The 19,200-nt window shown below is 63.5% G+C and overlaps 3 protein-coding genes across 16 annotated transcripts in view; 1 reads left to right on the plus strand and 2 right to left on the minus strand.

Moving 5' to 3' along the window:
• The window catches only part of ADD1 (adducin 1), a 69,315-nt gene extending 64,597 nt beyond the window's left edge, over positions 1-4,718 (plus strand). For 7 of the 12 annotated variants that reach the window (XM_055137312.1, XM_055137313.1, XM_055137311.1 and 4 more), the window contains 3 exons: positions 261-417; positions 1,887-1,985; positions 3,573-4,718. In XM_055137312.1, the coding sequence (XP_054993287.1) occupies positions 261-417; positions 1,887-1,985; positions 3,573-3,886 (570 nt within the window). In that variant the 3' untranslated portion in view covers positions 3,887-4,718. Of the gene's footprint in view, positions 1-260; positions 418-1,886; positions 1,986-2,555; positions 2,591-3,572 lie in introns of those variants that run through there. The other 5 variants (XM_055137318.1, XM_012934722.2, XM_004617407.3 and 2 more) reach the window with 2 other exon arrangements.
• Positions 4,719-4,728: 10 nt separating this feature from the next.
• Positions 4,729-8,975, minus strand: MFSD10 (major facilitator superfamily domain containing 10). Of its 3 annotated transcripts, none has more exons than XM_055137320.1 (13): positions 8,862-8,975; positions 7,262-7,540; positions 7,090-7,186; positions 6,855-6,958; positions 6,605-6,763; positions 6,373-6,534; positions 6,181-6,289; positions 5,929-6,040; positions 5,736-5,844; positions 5,571-5,661; positions 5,432-5,479; positions 5,266-5,355; positions 4,729-5,181 (listed from the first exon to the last, which is right to left on the minus strand). In XM_055137320.1, the coding sequence occupies exons 2-13, from the start codon at positions 7,433-7,435 to the stop codon at positions 5,069-5,071; spliced, it is 1,368 nt and encodes a 455-aa protein (XP_054993295.1). In that variant the 5' UTR covers positions 7,436-7,540; positions 8,862-8,975; the 3' UTR covers positions 4,729-5,068. The 3 variants fall into 3 exon arrangements, with proteins under 3 accessions (XP_054993295.1, XP_054993294.1, XP_004617519.1); XM_055137319.1 differs by lacking the exon at positions 8,862-8,975 and adding an exon at positions 7,897-8,837; XM_004617462.2 differs by lacking the exon at positions 8,862-8,975 and having other exon boundaries at positions 7,262-7,845.
• NOP14 (NOP14 nucleolar protein) lies at positions 8,863-19,194 on the minus strand. Its single transcript, XM_004617463.2, has 18 exons — positions 18,910-19,194; positions 17,336-17,470; positions 16,796-16,937; positions 15,424-15,563; positions 15,077-15,211; positions 14,471-14,593; positions 13,423-13,554; positions 12,918-13,179; positions 12,565-12,695; positions 12,400-12,485; positions 11,692-11,827; positions 11,475-11,576; positions 11,139-11,292; positions 10,811-10,970; positions 9,979-10,123; positions 9,473-9,591; positions 9,204-9,359; positions 8,863-9,092 (listed from the first exon to the last, which is right to left on the minus strand). The coding sequence occupies exons 1-18, from the start codon at positions 19,093-19,095 to the stop codon at positions 8,993-8,995; spliced, it is 2,544 nt and encodes an 847-aa protein (XP_004617520.1). The 5' UTR covers positions 19,096-19,194; the 3' UTR covers positions 8,863-8,992.
• Positions 19,195-19,200: the final 6 nt, after the last annotated feature.

The raw sequence follows: 19,200 nt of genomic DNA on the forward strand, positions 1-19,200 counted from the left end.
CCCCTGGGTGTCCAGGAGCAGACACGCCCATGCTCACTTGGGGCTTCGTTCTGAAACTGGAAGCATTTCCTTTGGGTGCTTGCCTCACTGTTGGATTTGCTGCAGAGACAATGTTTCTCTGTTAGACCCAAAGCTCCACTTGTGAGCGTCAGGCCTGGGGCCTGGGTCCTCCTGCACCCCACCTGCTCCGCCCTGCCTATGTCCTGGCTCCCCCCATCCCCGGCAGCCTCCTGGTGACTCAAGACCTCCTTCTGTTGCAGGGGGAGCTGGTGACAGCGTCAAAGGCCATCATTGAGAAAGAGTACCAGCCCCATGTCATTGTCAGCACCACGGGCCCCAACCCCTTCAATACGCTCACAGACCGCGAGCTGGAGGAGTACCGCAGGGAAGTGGAGCGCAAGCAAAAGGGCCCAGAAGGTGGGTGCTCTGGAGGCCACCCAGGTTGGGGTGCAGAAGAGCTTCCTGGGACGCGGGCAAAGAAGGCGAAACTGGTGCTGCCTGATTGCAGATACACCAAGGATGGTTCTGGTTAGGAGAGAGACCCGAGGCCGTGCGCAGTCGGGGCATCCATGCCCTCTGCGCTCACACTTAAGGGGTCTGGCTGCACCTCCAAGTGTCCTGGGGGAGGGGAAGTGGACGAAGCTGGTGGCTAGAAGCACTGCTGCCATTCACGCTATGCGCGCGAGGCCCAGCTAGGGACTGGCGGGTCAGTGCCTTCACGCCTCTTACTGCCCATCAGGAAACCAGCACCCTGTGGCACTTGGTGTGCCCACTCCCTGTTAGCCGTGGCCATGGCTACTCACCCCAGGCAGAGAGGGGCATGGCTAGCTCCTGAGGCCTTCGTGCAGCCTGTGTCTGCCAGGAGCTGAGAAATCTGGGTGGGTGGTTTGATTTGGGGGCCACTTGCAGTGATGCTCAGGGCTACCTCCTGGGTCCTGCTCAGGGCACCTTATGGGGTCCTGGGGATTGAACTGTAGGCATCTGCAACCCCCTGTCCTATCGCTCCACCCCTGGCTGGTTTAATCTGAGTGAAGTCACAGGGCAGTTCCCCCTACATTTTAGAGGCGCCCTCAGAAGGGGTGTGGCAATGAGTAACACCGTGACTGCTTTGGTCACAGACAGGAGGTTCCTCTGACCTTCCTGGACACAGTGACTGGATTGTGGACACTTGCTGGCCTCTGAAGGTCTGTTCCACGTAGCGACCTAGAGAAGCATGGCTGTGAGGGCGGTGAAAGGCAGAGAGCGCCAGGGACACAGGGACAGGAACAAGTACCCGCAAGTTTCCTCTGGCCCTTGTCACCAGGTTTTATTTTATGCTCACGGTCACCCTGTTTAAATCATTGCCAGGGGGCTGGAGTGATAGCACAGCGGGGAGGGCGTTTGTCTTGCATGTGGCCAACCCTGGTTTGATTCCCAGCATCCCATATGGTCCCCTGAGCACCGCCAGGAGTAATTCCTGAGTGCAGAGCCAGGAGTGACCCCTGTGCATTGCCAGGTATGACCCATAAAGCAAAAAAAAAATATCAATGCCAGGAAATGGCCTGGAGATCCCCCGGTGCTGCTCGGAGCTCGCTGCTGCGTGTGCCGGTGTGGGCCAGGCCCCGCCTGCAGACCACGTGCGCCATGTTGCTGTGAGGCCCGCTCAGCGGGGAGAGGGGCCCGAAGGGCCACCTTGGAAGCAGTGGAACCACTCAGTTTCAGGCTTTCTGAACTTCAGATGGACACCGCAGTCCTGACGGGGCAGAGGAATGAGGGGCAGGTGGAGAGAGCAGATGTGGCTGGCTGCACCTGAGGAATCCGCACTGTCCTCCCCAGGGCAGCCCTGTGACAGCTTGGGAGGCCCTGGGAGGTCTGTTGACCAGAGTGTTTCTCTTGGTGCCTCGTAGAGAATCTGGAGATGGCTCGTGAAGACAGAGAGAAGAGCCCCCCAGAGGGCCTGGCAGCGCCCCACACTCCACCCAGCACCCCTGTCAAGCCGGAGGAAGGTGAGCCGTGATGGGGAGGCTGGCGCTGCCCCTTGTGGGGTGCCTGCCCACGGGCTGGTGTGGTTCCATGGAGGCGGTCGGGGCCTGTGGGCCGCCCAGTGTGGCTGTGCTGAGGGGCACTGTGGGACCTGTCCACTGCCTCTGTCCCGCTTCAGTTTTCTCCTGGATACCATGAGGCAAGCAGGCTGTGGGGAGACGGATCCAGGTGGGAGGCACACAGGGTCTTGGTGCTGCCTCTTCGGGGTGTCAGTCCTGCCGCTGCACGCAGCTCTCACAGTGACGCTCCGTCACCTCCGGATCTTCTCGTGTCGGGCTGCAGGGCTGCGTGTGCCTGGTGGGGCTGCGGTCCGTGTAGTGTTGGCCCTGCATGGTGGGGTCGGGCCATTTGCGTGTGTGTGTGTGTATGTGTCCCTTGGTCTGTCCGTCGTGCTTCCTGTCAGGAGCCTGTGGCTCGCCTCCCCCGTCTGTCCACACGAGTGGCACCCCATGTCCTAACCCACTGGCTGTGACGCGATGCCTAGATTCTCTCCCTGTGCTTCTCTCTTCTGTGGCCGCGTGCGTGACAAGCAGGAGGTGGCTGTGCTAGAGAGTACCTGTTGCCATAGTAAGTACCGCCACCGCCGCCCCCTCCCCGCCTGCGCTTGCCTCATCCGCCCGCTGCTTTCCTGTTACTCAGCTTTGTTTTCTGTTCACTCAGAGGACTTCAGGGAAGGGCCCTTTGGTCCCCAGTTCCTCATAAGGCAGTGAGTGACCTTCCTGGGAGGGGCAGTGGGACAACACCTCAGGCTCCTAAGACCCAGGCACCCACATGTCCCTCCCAGTGACCGTTGTGCCCCCACCCCACCCTGGCACTGAGACTCTGCTAGCCAGAGGGGTCAGACATGTCTCGGCGAGGGGCAGACAGGGTGGGCTTCATCCCCTGTCGCAAGAGTCACATGTGTGGGGACAGGGGTGCTGTTTGAGCTTCCACGCCCCTTGTCCACCTCCATATCTTTCTCCTGCCTCAGAAGGAAGCTTGGTCTCCCGGGATAGGGACTGGGGGTGCTGGGGGCTTCTGCGCGCCTACTAACCTGCTGGGACTAGTTGCTTTGTGGGCTGGTTCCTGACCCCTGGCAGGGCTCTCCCAGGGACCCAGTTCTCAGGCTGGTCCTTGAAACCACGCTGCTCAGGCCTGAGAGATGCCACAGGGGGTCGAGGGCCGCTGACTCCAGGTGATCCCCGGCACCACATAGGGCCCCCGAGCACTGCCTGGTGTGGCCCCAAAACTAGAAACAAACCTAAAACGAAACTGAATGAAACGAGCAGCTCTCGTTTCCGAGGGAGCCACCCCCAGCGCTCTACCGCAGTGTGCACTGACCCCGGGGACCCTTGCCCGCACGCGCGTCTTCTGAGCGCTGGGGAAAGTGATGGTGCTCCAGGAGCTCCTCGGGGACACCAGGTGCCGTGGACCAAACTTGAGGCTCACTTTGGAATTGCTAACAGCAGTGGGTTGTGGCGCCCACTCAGCCAGAGGAGCTTGAGCCCCTTCCGGCCGGTCTCGGGTCTGGACAGTCGCCCTGTAACCCATCTCTCCTGCCCCACCCCCAGACCTGCCCAAGGAGCCAGTGTCTGGAGGTGACAGTGATGCCGATACCTTCAAGCCAGCTTTCCCTGACCTGTCCCCGGACGAGCCTTCAGAAGCACTTGGCTCCCCAACGCTGGACAAGGAGGGCACCCGTGGTCCCCCCAGCCCCCCCGGGTCCCCCCGGGCAGCCAGCCCTGAGCCAGCCCCAGCTGCTGAGGAGCAGGTCGCTGCAGATGCCGGCAGCGATGGGTCTCCAGGCAAGTCCCCATCCAAAAAGAAGAAGAAGTTCCGCACCCCCTCCTTCCTGAAGAAGAGCAAGAAGAGGGGCGAGTCCTGAGGCCCTTCAGCAGCCGCCGCCATTGTCCCCATGTCCTGTGCTGTCGTCTTGTGTCACGGAATGCACCCTGACCCCCACATAGTGAGCCCCACCCTCTGCAGGTACCGCCAGAACTCACACTGTCCCTCCTCCTCCCTGTGCCTCAGTGACCCCCGCTCTGTTGGGCTCCCCCTCGACCCAAGGTCTCAGGTGTTGACTTGGGGCTTCCTGTAGGCAGTTGGCTGCGGGCCTTTCATCTGCCTCTTCTCCAAAGCCTGGGCCCAGACCTGGGGAGACTGCAAGTGGGGTGTCGGGGCCAAGCTGGAAGCCCCCAGCATGGCCTTGCTCAGCTGCAGTTACCTGCACCTAGACAGACCCACTGCTCTTTCCATGGGGCCTCTGGATTCCTGGCACTGAGGGGACAGCGGGACGGGGCATCCCTCCCCTTGCCCTGCCTTGTGTCCCGCCTTGCTTCTCATTCTCTGCCAGCCCCACTGCATCCGGCCACCAAGCACTCCTGTCATCTGGAGACCCCTGACCGGGACCTGTCCCACACGTTGCCAGTCCTCCGAGAGCGGCCCCTTCCAGGGTTGCCGCATTCCAGGGAGGACCTGGTACTGGTCAGGGCCTGAGGCCGCTGCTTCGTGCCCAGCCCTTCAGCTAGCTGTAGGCGGCGACTCTGCCTTCCCGCCTGCCACCCCAGCCACTTCCCTCCACTTTTTTAGTCCAACTCTTTGTATCACACCCAATTTAGTCGCAGACAGGCACAGGCACAGCGTGAGGGCAGGGCCTGCGCCTCCTCCCACCATGTTTTACTCACAATAAAGTTCTTTAAGCACTTTTCTCGTCTGAACTATGCAGTGTTAATTCTTAATTCCTTTATTAGGGGTTTTCACGTTTATCTCTAATTCCCACAAAAGGCCCCAAAGTATATATATTGTGACCCCAAACCCTCGCCAGAAGGGCCGAGCATGTGACAGGACCTGACCCCTGTCCCCACAGACTGGCAGGGAGGGCTCTGGGCATCAAATGCTGTGCTCCCACTGTTGTATGCAAGGGAAACTGAGGTGCGTGATGACCTTGCAGCCTGTGGGCCTGGTGCTGGGTGCAGAGGCAGCAACGGGCAGCAGGAGGCAGGCAGCGCAAGGGCGGGCCTTCCTGGGCTGGGCCTGTGGGAAGGGCGGGCATGCCTCCACTTCCTGCCTACTCGGCTTTGGCTGGTGCTGGCAGCCTGAGAGTCCGCAGGATGAGGAAGGGGAGCAAGAAGAGGCTGGAGCACATGGTGAAACAGGTCCGGGCGCCGGTCAGCCAGTACACTGTAGGCAGAGGGGCCGCCTGTGCTTACGCTCAAGGACTGCGCTGCGCCGGGAGCCCCCCTGCTCTCCTGGAGCCACACTCACCTGAGGCGGCCACCAAGGGGCCCAGTGCCCTGGCGAGGGCACCCAGGCTCCGCAGCGTGCCCATGACCGTGCCCTTCTGTGCAGGTGAGCCTGCATGGAGAGACAGGCTGTGGCTGCAGACCTATGCAGCATGGCCACGCGGGGCCCTGGGCAAAAGGGCACTCACCATAGCCAGCGACCACAGAGGACAGGCAGGGCACCACCACGGCGGCAGCTGGGGGATGGAGGAGTTGTCAGCTCGGGAGACACCCCAGAGCCGCCCCATGCGCACCCACCCCACACACAGGCCCTGACAAGCCACTCACCAAACGCGTAGAGCAGCAGCCCCAGGCCCAGAGTGGGCAGCGAGCACCCCCAGCCGATGAGAAGAAAGGCAGGGACCAGCAGCAGGATGGCCTGAGAAGGGGCACCTTGGTCACGACACGCATGCCCATCAGGACCTGCTGACCCTCCCAGGCACCCTGACATACCCGGCTCACAGCTGCTGTTTCCCTGCCGGGACTGATGCGGCGGGTGTAGGCGCCCTGCACGGCAGCCATGCCAAGGCCGATGAAGAAGAACATCTTGCCCTGCTGCAGGCTGGGGCTGGGCGGTCAGAGCGGGCCCAGCAGCCTGGGGGCCCAGCCCACCCCAGCCCACCCCACCGCCGGGCTCCACACCCACCTACTGAACTGGAAGCGCTCATGGGCCAGGAAGCTCAGTGTGAATTCCAGGCCGGAGAAGAGGAAGAGGTAGAGGAAGTAGACCAGGCCCAGGCGGCGCAGGCTGCTGAGCTCTGGGGAGCAGCTGGTGTGAGGGGTGCCCAGCCCCCCTGGCCCCCTACTGTCTGTAGCCGGTGTGAGGGGTGCCCGGCCCCCCCAGCCCCTTACCCTCTGTAACCGGTGTGAGGGGTGCCCGGCCCCCCCAGCCCCTTACCCTCTGCAGCAGGCGCGGCCTGGCCACGGGCCGCTGCTGAGAAGCGCAGCAGCGCCAGGGGGCTGAGCAGGTCGGCGGCAGCCCGGAACCCCAGAGCCACCGAGGAAGCCTGAGGGAGGGAGGGGCGGGCTGAGAGGTCTGCTGGACCCCAGGCGCCCCGGCAGGCCTTGGGCAGTCTCCCCACGTGTTTACTCGCTTCTCCGCGGGCAGCGTCTCGGGCAGGAGGCAGAGGATGAGGAGCAGGTCGGCGGCCGCAAAGAGCAGCGCGAGCCAGGGCGCGGTGTCGGCGGGCAGGGAGGCGCCCAGCATGGGGCCCAGCGTGAAGCCCAGCGAGAAGGCCACCCCGATCACCACCTGTGGAGAAGGTGGCTGAGCCGGGCGGAAGCCATGGGTGCCCCGAGCCCGTGCCTGGACGTGCACCCACCATGCCTCGGCTGCGGGCAGCAGGGGAACCCAAGTCGGCCACGATGGCTGTGGAGAGACTGACGTTGCCCTTGCTGATGCCCCCAACAACCCTGGAGGCCAGGAAGGCGGCGAAGCTCCTGGAGGCCACCCACACAGCGTAGGACGCGGCCAGCCCTGTCTGCGGAGACGACACCAAAGACCTTCGCTGTCACTGGGGAGCAGAACAGGGCACCCCCCAGGACAGACGGGCAGGCACACTGGCCCCATACCAGGCACAGCAGCATCACGGGGCGCCTTCCCAGGCGGTCAGAGATGGCGCCCGTGAGCGGTGCGCACAGAAACTGCAGCCCCGAGAAGACAGAGCCGATGAGACCTGTGAGGAAAGTCAGTCAGGCCCCAGGCCTGGCGCCAAGCCATCCTGAGACATGGCCAAGAGGCGCCGGAGGGTGCCCTGCCTGGAGCAAGGTGGGCCGGGCCAGGGGAGAGGTGAGGGAAGGGCCATACCTCCAAACAGGACGGTGTGGTACCTCTTCTCGGCGGGCATCCCGATGGCCGCAGCGAACCTGTCCACCCCACTCTGCCAGGAGCTGTATAGGGGGTCCTGGGGACGAGAGACATGGGGAAGGCTCGGGAAAGGTTAGGGGGTGGGCAGAGGGGGGCGGGGGCGGGGGCTCACGTGGGCGTGGCCGTGGCTCTCCAGCAGCCGGGGCAGCAGCGGCAGCAGCAGGGTGAAAGCCAGGAGGTCCAGCAGAAGGCCCAGGAAGACCACGATCACCACTCGGCGCTCGGACGCCGGCTGCGGGCGGATGGGTGGGCGCGGGGTGCAGCCCCCGCCGGCCCCCCAGTTCATGGCAGGCCTGGGGGTGGGGGGCGGTCTGCGGGGGCGTGGTCGATCTGTCGCCGGGACTCCGGCTCCTCTCGCTCTCGGACTCTGCAACCCCGTAGCGGCCAGGAACTGAAGGGTTCGGGGAGGGGGTCGCCGTCACTCAACCGGCGCGCGCCCTCCCGCTCCCCAGCCCCAGGCGGCAGCGAGCTCCGGATATGGATTGTGCAAGCGACCTGCACGCGGCCAACCGTCCCGTTCCCATCCCATCTCTACCTCCCACCACGCCCCAGACCCTCAGGCCCCCAAATCGAGAGCCGCCACTGGGAGGGCGGGGATCTTCGGCGGCCGTAGCACGCGTGGGGGCCGTCCCTGCGCCCCAAGGCTCCGCCCTGTGCGCCGGCGCGCGCCTCGCGACCCCGCCGGAGCCCGCCCTGGCTCTCGATTGGCGGGGAGGGGAGGAGTAGCCCGAGCCCCGCACCCCTCACCTGCGACCCTCACAACGATGCCGGGCTGGGCTGGGCTCGCGCGGAATGCACCGGCGGGCACGCGGCCAGGGGCGGGGCCAGCCCCGGAAGCGAGCGGCGGTCCCGCCCCTTCCGCCCCGCGCTTGATTCTCCAGGTCCCTCTCTTGGCGACAGCGCAGCCCCTGGCGCCCCCAGCTGTGTCCGAGGGGCGGCCTCCGGGTCCTTCACCCTCTGCCCCCGCCCCCGTGGGGACCCCGGCCTGCGCGGGCGGGCGCAGGAACCCAAAACTGTGGCTCCAGCCGGAGGCCAGGGTTGCATCTTGCGCCTGGCGACGCCACTCTTGTCCTTTGACTTTTTGGTGCTACACGGGGCTGTGCTCAAGGGACCCTATAAGGTCCTGGGCACCTGCCCCAGATAGGCTGCGTGCAAGGAGCGGCGCCCCACTACCACCTGTAGCCTTTTCTTTTCGGGTCACACCCAGCGATGCTCAGGGGTTATTCCTGGCTTTGCACTCAGGAATTACTCCTGGCAGTGCTTGGGGGACCATATGGGATGCTGGGGATTGAACCCGGGTCGGCCGCGTGCAAGGCAAACGCCCTACCCGCTGTGCTATCGCTCCAGCCCCACCTGTAGCCTTTTTATAACGTTTATGTTCTGGGTTTTTCAGGGCCATGCCTGAAATCAAGTGTCTGCGGCATGCGTGCAGGGCCAGTGCCTCCCCGTTCTTGGTTTTATTTGGACAGTCGTGTCCTAATAAAGCGCAAAGCACGCCCTTCTGACCATCAGCAGCGTGTAGGGGACCTTCAGGGGCTCTGTGCGGTCCCTTCTGGGGCCACACAGCCCCTCAGGGATCCCTCAAGGCCTACTGTCTGCTGGGTCCTGGACAGATCAGCAGTGGTGGGCCTGGGTGCCTGAAGATGGGCAGTTTTGATGTAAACTCTCTTCATGGGTCATGAGAAACAATTTATACAAGGTTAAAAACCCACCCTGAATCCTGTACATGAAGGCCAACATCCCTTCCGGGCTGGCCACTATGTGGGGACAGGTCCGAGGACCCTATTTATGGCACTGGGTGGCAGTGGTTTTTGCCAAGGGTCCAGGGGCAGGTTCCTGGCCATCAGCATTTGGATTTCGCCCTCTTGAGTGCCTTCCATTCACCCTCCTGGGTAGCCAGGCTGCCGAAGAGCTGCTTCACCTTCCGCTTCCTCTCCGCATCCCTGGCAGAAAGAACCAGACCCGTTGGTTTTGTTGGGCCCCCCAGGGATCAGAACCACAGGACCGGGGACCCAGGGGCCCAGGACGGGGCCCACCCGCAGCCAGCCCCTCACCGTTCCAGGATCTCCGAGAGCTGCATGCGGGCCAGGAACTGGTTGTCCTTGCGGATCTCACGTACAGCACCCTTGAACTCGCGCTTGTGCTTGTGGATCAACCGTTTTCGCTCCTGCTCCTCCTTGCTGCAGCCCTGCTTCCGCCCATACTCCAGGCTGTGTGCGGGGGGTTGGGGGTGCTGAAGCTGGGGCACAACCACTGCCCCCGCAGCCCTCATCCAGGGTTGCCTCCTGGGACTGGGGGTTACTGGGGAGCACTCCATACTCACACTTTGACCAGCCGTGGGGTGAAGAGTTTCAGGGGGACCGGTTTGCTCTTCTCACAGACGAGGGGCCGATAGCACCGCTCCTGACTTCCCATTTCTGTCAGAATGCTCTGACACAGCGTCTAGAGCACACAACGGGACTCTGGTGGCCCCGTGCTCACCATAGGCACCCGAGGGATACGGAACCATCCCCACCCTCCACATCTCTTTCCTCGCAGGGAAGTGCCCCCAAACACAAATGAACCTCAAATCCCAGTAACAGCCGGCTCAGGAAAGCTGCCAAGGGGCCATCCTCAAAGACCCAATCCTGACCCCAGGGACCCCTCCTGTACCCTGACTGCCCCTCTAGGCCAGGCAGGAGAAGGGTGCAGAGAACTTACAACAGTCCTGCCGCCCATTCCTGGGGCAAGGAGGCACACCTGAGACATGGCCCGCGTCATGGGTTCCAGAGGAGCCGGTGCGGCAAGGAGCTCACGCCTATGCCCACAGTTCCATCACCAGTAGCCTACCTGCAGCTCGGGGTGTCGAGGGGGTGCCAGGTGTTCTGCCAGAAGGGCACGGAGGGGTGCAGTGATGGCATCGAAGGCAGGCAGCGTGCGGTACATGAGCACGGAGTGTTTCACCAGGGTCAGACACGCGGCCAGGCAGGACAGCCTGTAGGACAGGCCTAGACATCAGCAGGCGGCCGCGAGGGAGGCTGGGGGACCCTCCTGATCAGTGCACGGACTGAGGGAGGTCAGGGACAGCTTGGGCAGAGCAGGGCCTCTGGGGCTCCAGGTTTGCTTCCTGACACCACCAGAGAGGACACAGTGCCAGAATACACATGACTGAGCCCCAGAAAATTGTCAAGCACTGCCAAGAACATAGGGACAAAGCTGCGGACAGGTGGGTGCTGTGGGGCACACAGGGCAGGGCCTGAGAGTGGCATTGCAGGGTTATGTGGGCTGCAGGGAGCACGGAGAACTACGGGGGTCCAGGAGCTGGGGACAGGGGACAGAGACCCGACTTAGAAGAGGAGTGTCTGGGTGGACGGTGTTGTGAGAGGACACTGCCCCCCTGAACCACACACTGGACTGGAGAGCGCAACAGTGAGTATGTCCAAGGCCCCAAAACAAACCCAAGACAGAAGCGTCATGCCACGGGCCGCAGCAAGGCAGGCGCTTGTGTGAGCCTGGCCCAGGGTGGGGGAGGGAGAAGGCCTGCATCTGCTGGGCATGGGTCGCTTTGGGGGCCAGTTGTATGTGTCCTGTGCTCTCTGGGGCCTTGCGCTAACAGTACAGGTATCTCCGAAGACCCTCGGAAGGAGAGGATATGTGAGTGCCAGTGCGCGCCCCAACACACCTGATATGGTTGGCCTCAGTCCTGGACTGGGCCTTCGGGTCACTGGCCCAGTGGAGGGAAAGTGCGCTCCTCTGCCACGTGGCCATGTCCTCTTCATCTGACACCACGAGCAGCTCCGAGTTCTTCCCCAGCGCCCGGAAAGGGTGCACCGGGCTGTGCCCTGAGGGACAGAGAAGCCTGCGTGCCATGGACCGCCAGTCTGCAGGGGGCTCTGGGACACACTGTGCACACAAACAGGGAAAGGGGTCGGGGCCCAGGACTGAGCCCGGCCAGGCCTGGCCCCAGGCCCATCACCCTTGTCTCTGAAATGCAGAAGCACCGAACTCACCCTGGCTCTGTGCGTTAGGCGTCGCGATGTAGAGGATCCCCAGGAGAAAGTTGATGAGCTCCGGGATGAAGCGCTGGGACAGGGACACGTAGTCCAGAAACAAGCAGCAGACAAAGAGGCCCTTCACGGCATCCTGTAGGGACCGCACGGGGCACTGTGGGGGACACACAGCCGTCAGCTCACATCAACATTCTGGACCACGAGCTGCGTCATAGCCAGGCACAAGTGCACTGGGGTCCAGGACAAAGGATGCTCTGTGGAAGGGGTGTTTCAGGCCTCATTCCCACCCCCCAACTGAGAGCTGCTGGCTCCCAGCAATGCCCCGTGGGGTCCCACCTTGGTGAGCAGCTGGCTCATGCACACCAGTGCTGGGGTTACCACGGGGTGCCGGAAGTCAGAGGTCGGGAAGAGCGTCCCGGCGACCTTCAGATACACGAGCTGGAGAAAGAGGTGCCGTGAGGGGAGAACTCGGGGCACAGTGACATAGACTGAGGCATGTCCTCAAACCACACACGCAGGCAGAACCGGCCCTTGGGCCTTCGAGGCCACTCACCACGTCCAGCCCTGGGAAGGCCGCCCGACCGTGGGCCTCCACCATCCCCTCCATCTCGTGCATGGCATCGCGAAGAACAAACTTGACAGCATCACTGGCAGACTCAGGAAACATCTGGCAAAGGTTGTACAAGTGCCTGCGGGTCGGAATCGAGGCGACCAGGCTTCAGCTGGCAGCCCTGCACAAGCCCTGTCCTCACAGGCGCTCAGGGTCACGGCCGCCCTGCAAAGCTCCAGCCCCGCAACCCCCCAGAGGTGGCGACAAAGGCCGCAACTGTTCCCGGGGCTCAGGTGCCCCTGCCTACAGCCTACAACGAATGGGTCAGGCTTGGCTTTCCCAGGGGCAGGAGGGCAGCAAAGGGACAAAGGCCTGCACCAGGGTGTTCTGGAGGTGCAGTGGGTGCCGCCACCACTTGTTCCAGGCCCGTCAGGCCACCTGAGCTGAGCCTGGACTGCTGACAAGTGAAACACGCCATCAGGCACCATGTTGCAGTGGACCAGCCCGTCTCCTCCTGGACCCCACAACCGCCCGCAGCCATGCACCTTTGTGACCCAGGAGGCGAGGACTGCTCAGTCCGGGCCGGGGTGGTGCAGGGGAATGGCGCAGCAGAGGCGCAGTCACTCCAGAATAGATCTGGAAGGAGCCAGGAGGAGCCAAGAGGAGCCGAGCAGGGCGGGGCAGACCCATCCCCCACCTGTCGTTACTTACACAACCAACTTATCGATGAGCTGGAGGTCTGGGGGATCCCGTGCAGCCAGATCCCCGACATACTCCAGCAGGAGGGTGAAGAGTTTCTAGGAACAGAGGAGAGCGCAGTCAGGCCCGAGCCCTGGGAGGCAGCGGCGGGCACCTGGGAGTACCAGCCCTGCCCACCTGCAGCTTGGCTTTGTTCCCCGCCGCGAGGCTGGGGTGGTGGCACTTCTGGATCCGCTCCACCACCAACAGCTGCTCTGCCGTCGACTTTCCCCACAGCAGGGCCTTAAGCTCCTCAGAGGACTCGGGGGCTGCAGCGACAACAAAGGGTCTCAAGGCAGGCACAGTGGGTAGGAAGGGCGCCCCGGCAGGCACCTCGCCGAGGAGCCCCGTATCTCTGGAGGTGTCTTGGCCCCCGGGAAAGACAGGTCGGGCTCGGCTCCCCCCGGCAGCCCAGGCAGCCCCTCAAGGAGCGAGTGTCCACGCATCCAGGCCACGGAGCTGTCCCTAAACCAGGAAACCCAAGTGCCCACCTGCAAATGTGTAGGGCAGCTCTGCCTCGGCAGAGGCCTGAGTGTGGTGGCGGCCTGTTGGCCCCTTGGGAGGCTGGCGTGGCTGGTCCCTCAGCTTTGGACCGTCGTCCTCACTGTCCCCATCAGAGTCCAGGTCCGAGTGGCTGTCAGGGCCGCTGCCATCCTCGGAGTCCTCCTCACCCGAGTCCTCAACCTCTGGGTCCTGGCTTGCATCATCACTGGCCTCCTGGTCAGGCTCTGCCTGCATGTCCATCTTCCCATCCTAGGACAGAGCGGGGTCTGTTCTGGGAGGAATGCCGGCCAAACACCACAGCACCGTGAGCCTTTCCGCCTGCCCCTCCCAGGGAGGCCTGGGAAGCCTCAGGTGCCCGAGAAAGAAGCCCTGGAGGGGGTGCACGGCTGCAGCATCCCACCCCGGCTCTGGGGCGGGCTGGGGAGCAGCACGGAGGGATTTCCTGCAGCCCGAGTCGCTGCCCTGACGCACTATGACCCCACAGGACCGTACCGTGTAGGACAGCAGCCGCCGGTCATCTCCCGGCAGGACGAAGCCGTCGCTCAGGTCATCGGCCGACACGTGTCTGGGCTTCTCGTGGTGCTCCCCCTCTTCCTTCCCCAGCATGCGCCGCAGTCTCTCGGCCTGAGTGTAGGGACGGTCACATGCCACTCAGCCCCCAGGGCATGGCAGAAACATGACAAAAAGCGACTGTCATTTTGTTTTGGGATGACACTGGGTGGTGCTCTGGGGACACTTCTGGTGGGCAGGTGGGCCTTACTGGTGTCAGGGATGAAATCCGGGTCGGCTGTGTGCTGTTCTCTCTACCCTCGTCCTGACTTGTCACCTACCAAGAGCGGTCACCTCCCAACGCTTCCTCTTCACAAGGGAGGGAACCCTGCTCCTCAGAAGCCCCTGGGAGCCAGGTCCGCCCACTTGCCGAGGACAATGAGTGGGAGGTGCGACCCACACACCCTGGGCAGTAGGAGGTGAAATCTACCCACCATGGACACTGGGAGGTAAAGTCCACATGCACTGGACAGAGAAAAGCAGATCCACCTGCTGTGGGCAGTGGTCCATCCACTGTGGGCAGTGGGGAGAGGAGGTCCATCCACTGTGGGCAATGGGGAGGTGACAGCCATGGACAGTGGAGGGTGACTGTTGTGCACAGTGGGCTCGACTGTCCTGACTGAGACACGTAGGCGCAGGGAGGCCTCGTGTGTGCTGACTCGCTGCTCCAGCACCAGACTCGAGCCCTACCTGCAGCCCGGGAACGCCTGGCTTGCTGCAGGAGCTGTCTTCAAGGGACAGGGGCAACAGACAGACACCGTTTCAAACCCGCTGTGTTTGGGTGTTAGATCACGTCTGAAATTTTCCATGACCGAAACCATTTAGAGTTCCAAGGGAAAAGCGGAGCCGGGAATGTGGCCCAGGCTGGAGCCCTGGTGAGTGCCCAGAACCTGCAGAACTTGCAACCTTAACCTGAAAAGACGCATCCAACCCGCCAGCCTCTCACGCCACAGGCAGAGCCCCAGCTTCGCACACGCGCACACGCACGCACCTCCAGGTGCCGGAGCCGCTCCTCCTCCTCCTTGGCCAGCTGCTCCTCCGTCTTCATCCTGTTGGAGGGCTGTGCCTTCATTTCGAAGCCCAGCTCACGCACCGTCAGGTCATACGCATCAGGCTAGCAGAGAAGAGACTGCTCACTCAGGGTTCCCATCAAAGGCCCCGGACAGCGCAGTGGGAAAGCAGGGCCCTGTGACCCAAGACCGAGTCCAGCCAGAGCCGCAGGCGCCCAAGGCTGTGCCCGGGGAATCCCTGTAACCTGCACAGTGAGGTGGGAAAGGCCGCGGTCCGGGAAGAAGCCAAGGGACGGGGTATAGGGTGAAGGTGAGTGCAGTGGAAACTTAGGGCCACCGAGGACCCAGCCACTCATGTGACAGTCCCACCAGTGACTGTCGAGGGGATGCAGGGGGGACCCTGAAATACCCCTCCCTTGCTCTCTAGCTCCTTCTACAAGGCACTTTCAGAAATTGACTCTCACAAATCCTGTCCGGAAGGTTCTGGAGAGACTTTGTGGGGCGAGTCTGGTTTGGATTCAATATCCTAACTGGTGCTGAGGGGTCCCCTGGGGGCTGGGACAAGCCTGGCTAACTTCTCAACGCACCTGGGGCTTCTCCTTCCGCTCTGCATTACTGGCCTTGGGGGCGCTGCGGGACAGCAGGGCCTGGATCTCCTTCCAGTCCTGGTCCAGCTTCTCCGTCAGCTCCAGGGCACCTTCACGCTGAGCTTGTCGCTCCCTCTGGGGACAGAGCAGAGCATCACCCAGTGCCACCACCAGGCGCCCAACGGAGCAGCACCCGAGTCCTCATCAGTACATCAGAGCTGACCCCCACAGCCCCACTGCTGGCAGGAGGTGGGGCGTGCAGGCCTCCAGCCAAAGCCAGACGGTCCCAGTCCGCCAGCACCCTCCGCACCGGCCACGCCCACACTCGCCCGCGGCAGCCTGACCACCTTCTCCTGCTTCGACCTGGCGATGAGCTCTTCAATCAGCTCGCGGCGGGACTTCGGAGGGTTGCCCTCCCCGCCTGGCTGATCCGGGGGCTTCTTCTGGAGGGACCCGCCACCTCCAAAGTGGGCCGCGGTCAGCTCAGCTGGAGACAGAGCAGAACCCCCGTGTGAGGCGGGGAGGGCCCTGGGCTCCAGCTCTCGGCCCCTCCTTTCCTCACGCACATCCGAGGGGCAGCACCAGAGACCGGGACAGAAACTCCACCTGGCCAAGCAGAGCGAACGGCAGGCCTGCCTTCGCCCAAGGTGATTCCCTCAGTCAGGAACGGAAATGGGCCTCAAGAAGGGGACCAACCCCGGTGGCGCCCTCAGGACCCACGCCCCAGAGCCGACCAGGCTGTGGCGCCCACTTACCGCCCGCCCTCCCTCCCTCCCTCCCTCCCTCCCTCCCTCCCTTCCTTCCTCCCTCCCTCCCTCCCTCCCTCCCTCCCTCCCCCCCCTCCCTCCCTCTCTTCCTTCCACCACGTCTCGCCCTCCCAGAACGGGTCCCTGCCGCCTCAGGCCTCACCTTCCACCTGCTCTCAGGGCCACCGACCCCAAGCCTCGCCATTTCCAGACACACCTCGACAAGTCGTACCCTACCCACAGAGGTCTGCCGGGCACCCACTCCAGCAACAGCCACCCCGCCTCGAGCAGTTGACCTTAAGCCCAGACTCTCTCCCAAGTGCTCTCCTCCTTCCTGGCACAACCACCTACTCCTCCCTCTCAGACCCCCCTCCCACTGCTGCCCAGTACAGCCCAGTTCCCGGAGGCCTGGTGGCACGCCCAGCACCTTTTGGGGGGCAGGGGGGCACTCACTGAATAAATGAGTGAACAGGAAACGGGCCTGCCAGTCCCTCTGCTCCAATGGGCCGGCACAGTGCTGTGCCCAGCCAAGACGCCACCAGCTGGTTTAGGTCAATAATGATGTGGCTTGGTCACTGCCTACAGGTCAGGGGCCCGAGCTGAAGCCCGCTCTTGGCGCAGAAAGCAAGAAAGGAAAGTTCAGGCCCAGACGGCTTTCTCCGTCTCCCCTGCCTGGTCTGAAAGGAAGAATCACTCGCCCCAGCACACCCAGACCCGTCCCTGAGCTAACACCTCCCCACCTCGTGGCCCAAGGTCTCAGCAGGGGACGCCAACCATGAACTTCTGCACCTCATCCTCAGACAGTGCTCCCACCCCTCACCAAGCAGTGCTCCTGACAAGATACTGTTCCCTGTCTTCTCAGGACACGACTCCCAGCCCCCAGCAGTGCTCCCAGACTCACAGGACAGTACTCCTAGCCCCTCACTGGATGATGCTCCCACCCTCACAGGACAGCGCTCCCACTTTTCCTCACCCGAAAGTGTTCCTCGCCCCTCGGTGTCACTGTCGCTGTCCACAATGTCATTGTGCATCTCAATGTCTGCCAGAGACTGGCCATAGTGCGTCAGCTCCTCCTCCTCATTCAGGTTGTAAATGCTTCTCTTCTCATGTTGTCGCTAATGAGAAAGAATGTTTAGTTTCCTAATATTTCCACAGCGTGGAATAGCAAAGGCCAATTCTCCTCCCAACATTCGCCAAACACCGCAGCAGGCCACTCAGCTGGAAGTTTCTGGGACACTTGGCCTCAAGTCAAGTAGAATCAGAACCCAGAGGTGGCAATTAATTGCCAGCCAGGCTGGTACCGGTCACCCAGGCCCCGGTGCCCCAGCAGGCCGCCGGCAGTGCCCAGTAACGCCATCAGCCCACACTGCCAACACCACTGAGAAGGGCACGTCCCCCGAGAGGCTGGACAAGGACAGGACTAGACCCACCTCGGTACCCGGGGGTGAGAGGCGAGTGCCCACAAAGCACACGCAGTGCGGAGCCCGCGCCCGCTGGCCCACTGCGAGCTCACCTGCTGCTCCAGCGCGAACCTCTTCAGCATCTTCTCCTCCGGACTCATGCTGCTGCTGTACTCTCCGAAGCGCTTGTCTGCGAACACGTTGGACTTGTCCCTTTCTTTGTATTCCTTTAGCAGAGTCTGGGTGCGCTGAAAGACAGCACAAGGGCGGGGGGGGGGGGGGTGTCTCACTGTCCCGGCACTCTCCCAGACAGGGCGTGCCCACAGAGGGCACTGCGCTGCAGGGGGCAAGCTGACCAGCACCCACTGGGCTGACGCACAAGGTCTGGGTATGCTTGCCATGCCAGGACAGGGCCCAAAAACCAACAGCAAGAGCAGAGCCTGGAGCACCCAGAAATCCTCGAGAGGCCAGAAAACAAGGAGGCACGAGACGGGTGTGTGGCTCTGGGGGCTGAGTGCCCACCGTGCCTACTTCTGCAATGGATGTGGAGCCCCAAAGCAGTGCGTGCAGTTCTCAGTGGCATTCACACTGCAGGGCCTGACCCCAGCTGTGTCTTTCCGAGTCTCAATCAGGGGCACAGACAGGCTGACACGGCAACGCCCAGGGCCGAGAGCTTGGAGCAAGGACATGGGCTCCAAAGATGTGCCGGGAACAGCTGTGACCACCACACTGCGCCTGAGTCCCCCCAGGGACTGGAGGGGCTGCAGGTCAGGGGTCAGGGTGGAAATCCCAGTCCACGGCCCCAACACTCAGACCTTTTTGGGTTTGGGGCCACCCCTGTTGATGCTCAGGGATCACTCCGGGTGATGCTCAGGCGATCATATGGGGTGCCGGGGATCGAACCCGGGCTGGCCACGTGAAAGGCAAACTCCCTCCCCGCTGTACTACTTCCACCAAAGGCCCCGGGCCCAGGTGACCCCACCGCCACCACGCTCCCTTGCAAGCCTCCCTTCTGACTCCTCGGCTCCTCACCCAGGGACATGAGGAGCCCACACACAGCAGGAGAGCCCAGGGGTGAGGGTGGACAGCGGTGGCAGAGCGGCAGGAAGGAGTGGGGTCTCGGCCAGCAGAAAACCCAGACAGGCACTGGGGGCGGGCGGGCGCCACACCCTCGCTTTGCAGAGCGGGCAGCACTGAGGGCGGGCGGGGGCCACTCGCAGCTCAGTCCGCCTGGAACACGCCCTGCAAGGACGCGAGGCCACTGGGTCTCCACGACGGTGTCAGCTCTGACACGTGGGGCGTCACTGAGAATGCGGGGTGCAGACAGGGGCAAGCACAGCGGGGCACGCGTCCAGCACACACCCAAGCCGGGCCGCCCCGGGAAAAGCCACAGCTCAACTGCAAGCGAGACCCAGGGGGGCAGCCTGGCTTGCAGGCCCCGGGAAAGTGGCCTGTCCCCTGTCCCACCCACAGCTTACGGGCCCAGAGGCCGCTAGCAGAGACGAGTATATAGGAGACGGGCTGGGGGAGACGGGCAGGGGGAAGACGGGCTGGGGGGAGACGGGCAGGGGGGACTCCGGCGCGGGTTCAGGAGGCCCTTCAGCCCCAGCCCAGGCGAGGGCGCAGCGGTGGCGGCCCGAGGGGGGCCCTGCGGGGGGCGGGGGCGGCGCCAGGCCGAGCCTCCTACCTTCTGGAGGGCCCGCGCGCGCGACACCCCCGGCAGCCCCACGTCGTGGCGCGCCTTGCGGCCCAGCACCGGGAACTTCTGCCGGTTGACTTTCACCTCGAACGGGTTGGGGTTGGACTTGGCCCGCGCTCCCGCCGGGGCCCCAGGACCCTTGCGGGACGACCCGGCACGCCTAGCCTTGCCCATAGCGTCCGCCTGGTCACCGAGCCCGCAGCCAGCAGCAACCAGGTCGCCGCGAGCCGGCACCCGCGCACACGTGAACAGCGGGGCACCGCCCCCTAGCCGTCGTCT

Source organism: Sorex araneus, chromosome 5 (genome assembly GCF_027595985.1).
Source record: "Sorex araneus isolate mSorAra2 chromosome 5, mSorAra2.pri, whole genome shotgun sequence".
In the NCBI taxonomy this organism is placed as follows: domain Eukaryota; kingdom Metazoa; phylum Chordata; class Mammalia; order Eulipotyphla; family Soricidae; genus Sorex; species Sorex araneus.

What these genes read in the sequence shown, in the direction of transcription:
- MFSD10 (XM_055137320.1), bottom strand. Translation starts at nt 7,435, where the DNA reads ATGAACTGGGGGGCCGGCGGGGGCTGCACCCCGCGCCCACCCATCCGC. An exon ending in CCACACCGTCCTGTTTGGAG is followed by an intron (nt 6,959 to 7,089) that starts GTATGGCCCTTC and finishes CTTTCCTCACAG; the next exon opens with GTCTCATCGGCTCTGTCTTC. An exon ending in CTCTGTGGTCGCTGGCTATG is followed by an intron (nt 5,356 to 5,431) that starts GTGAGTGCCCTT and finishes CTCTCCATGCAG; the next exon opens with GCTCACCTGCACAGAAGGGC.
- NOP14 (XM_004617463.2), bottom strand. Translation starts at nt 19,095, where the DNA reads ATGGGCAAGGCTAGGCGTGCCGGGTCGTCCCGCAAGGGTCCTGGGGCC. An exon ending in GCGCGCGGGCCCTCCAGAAG is followed by an intron (nt 17,471 to 18,909) that starts GTAGGAGGCTCG and finishes GCTGTCTTTCAG; the next exon opens with CGCACCCAGACTCTGCTAAA. An exon ending in TGAGCCAGCTGCTCACCAAG is followed by an intron (nt 11,293 to 11,474) that starts GTGGGACCCCAC and finishes TGTCCCCCACAG; the next exon opens with TGCCCCGTGCGGTCCCTACA.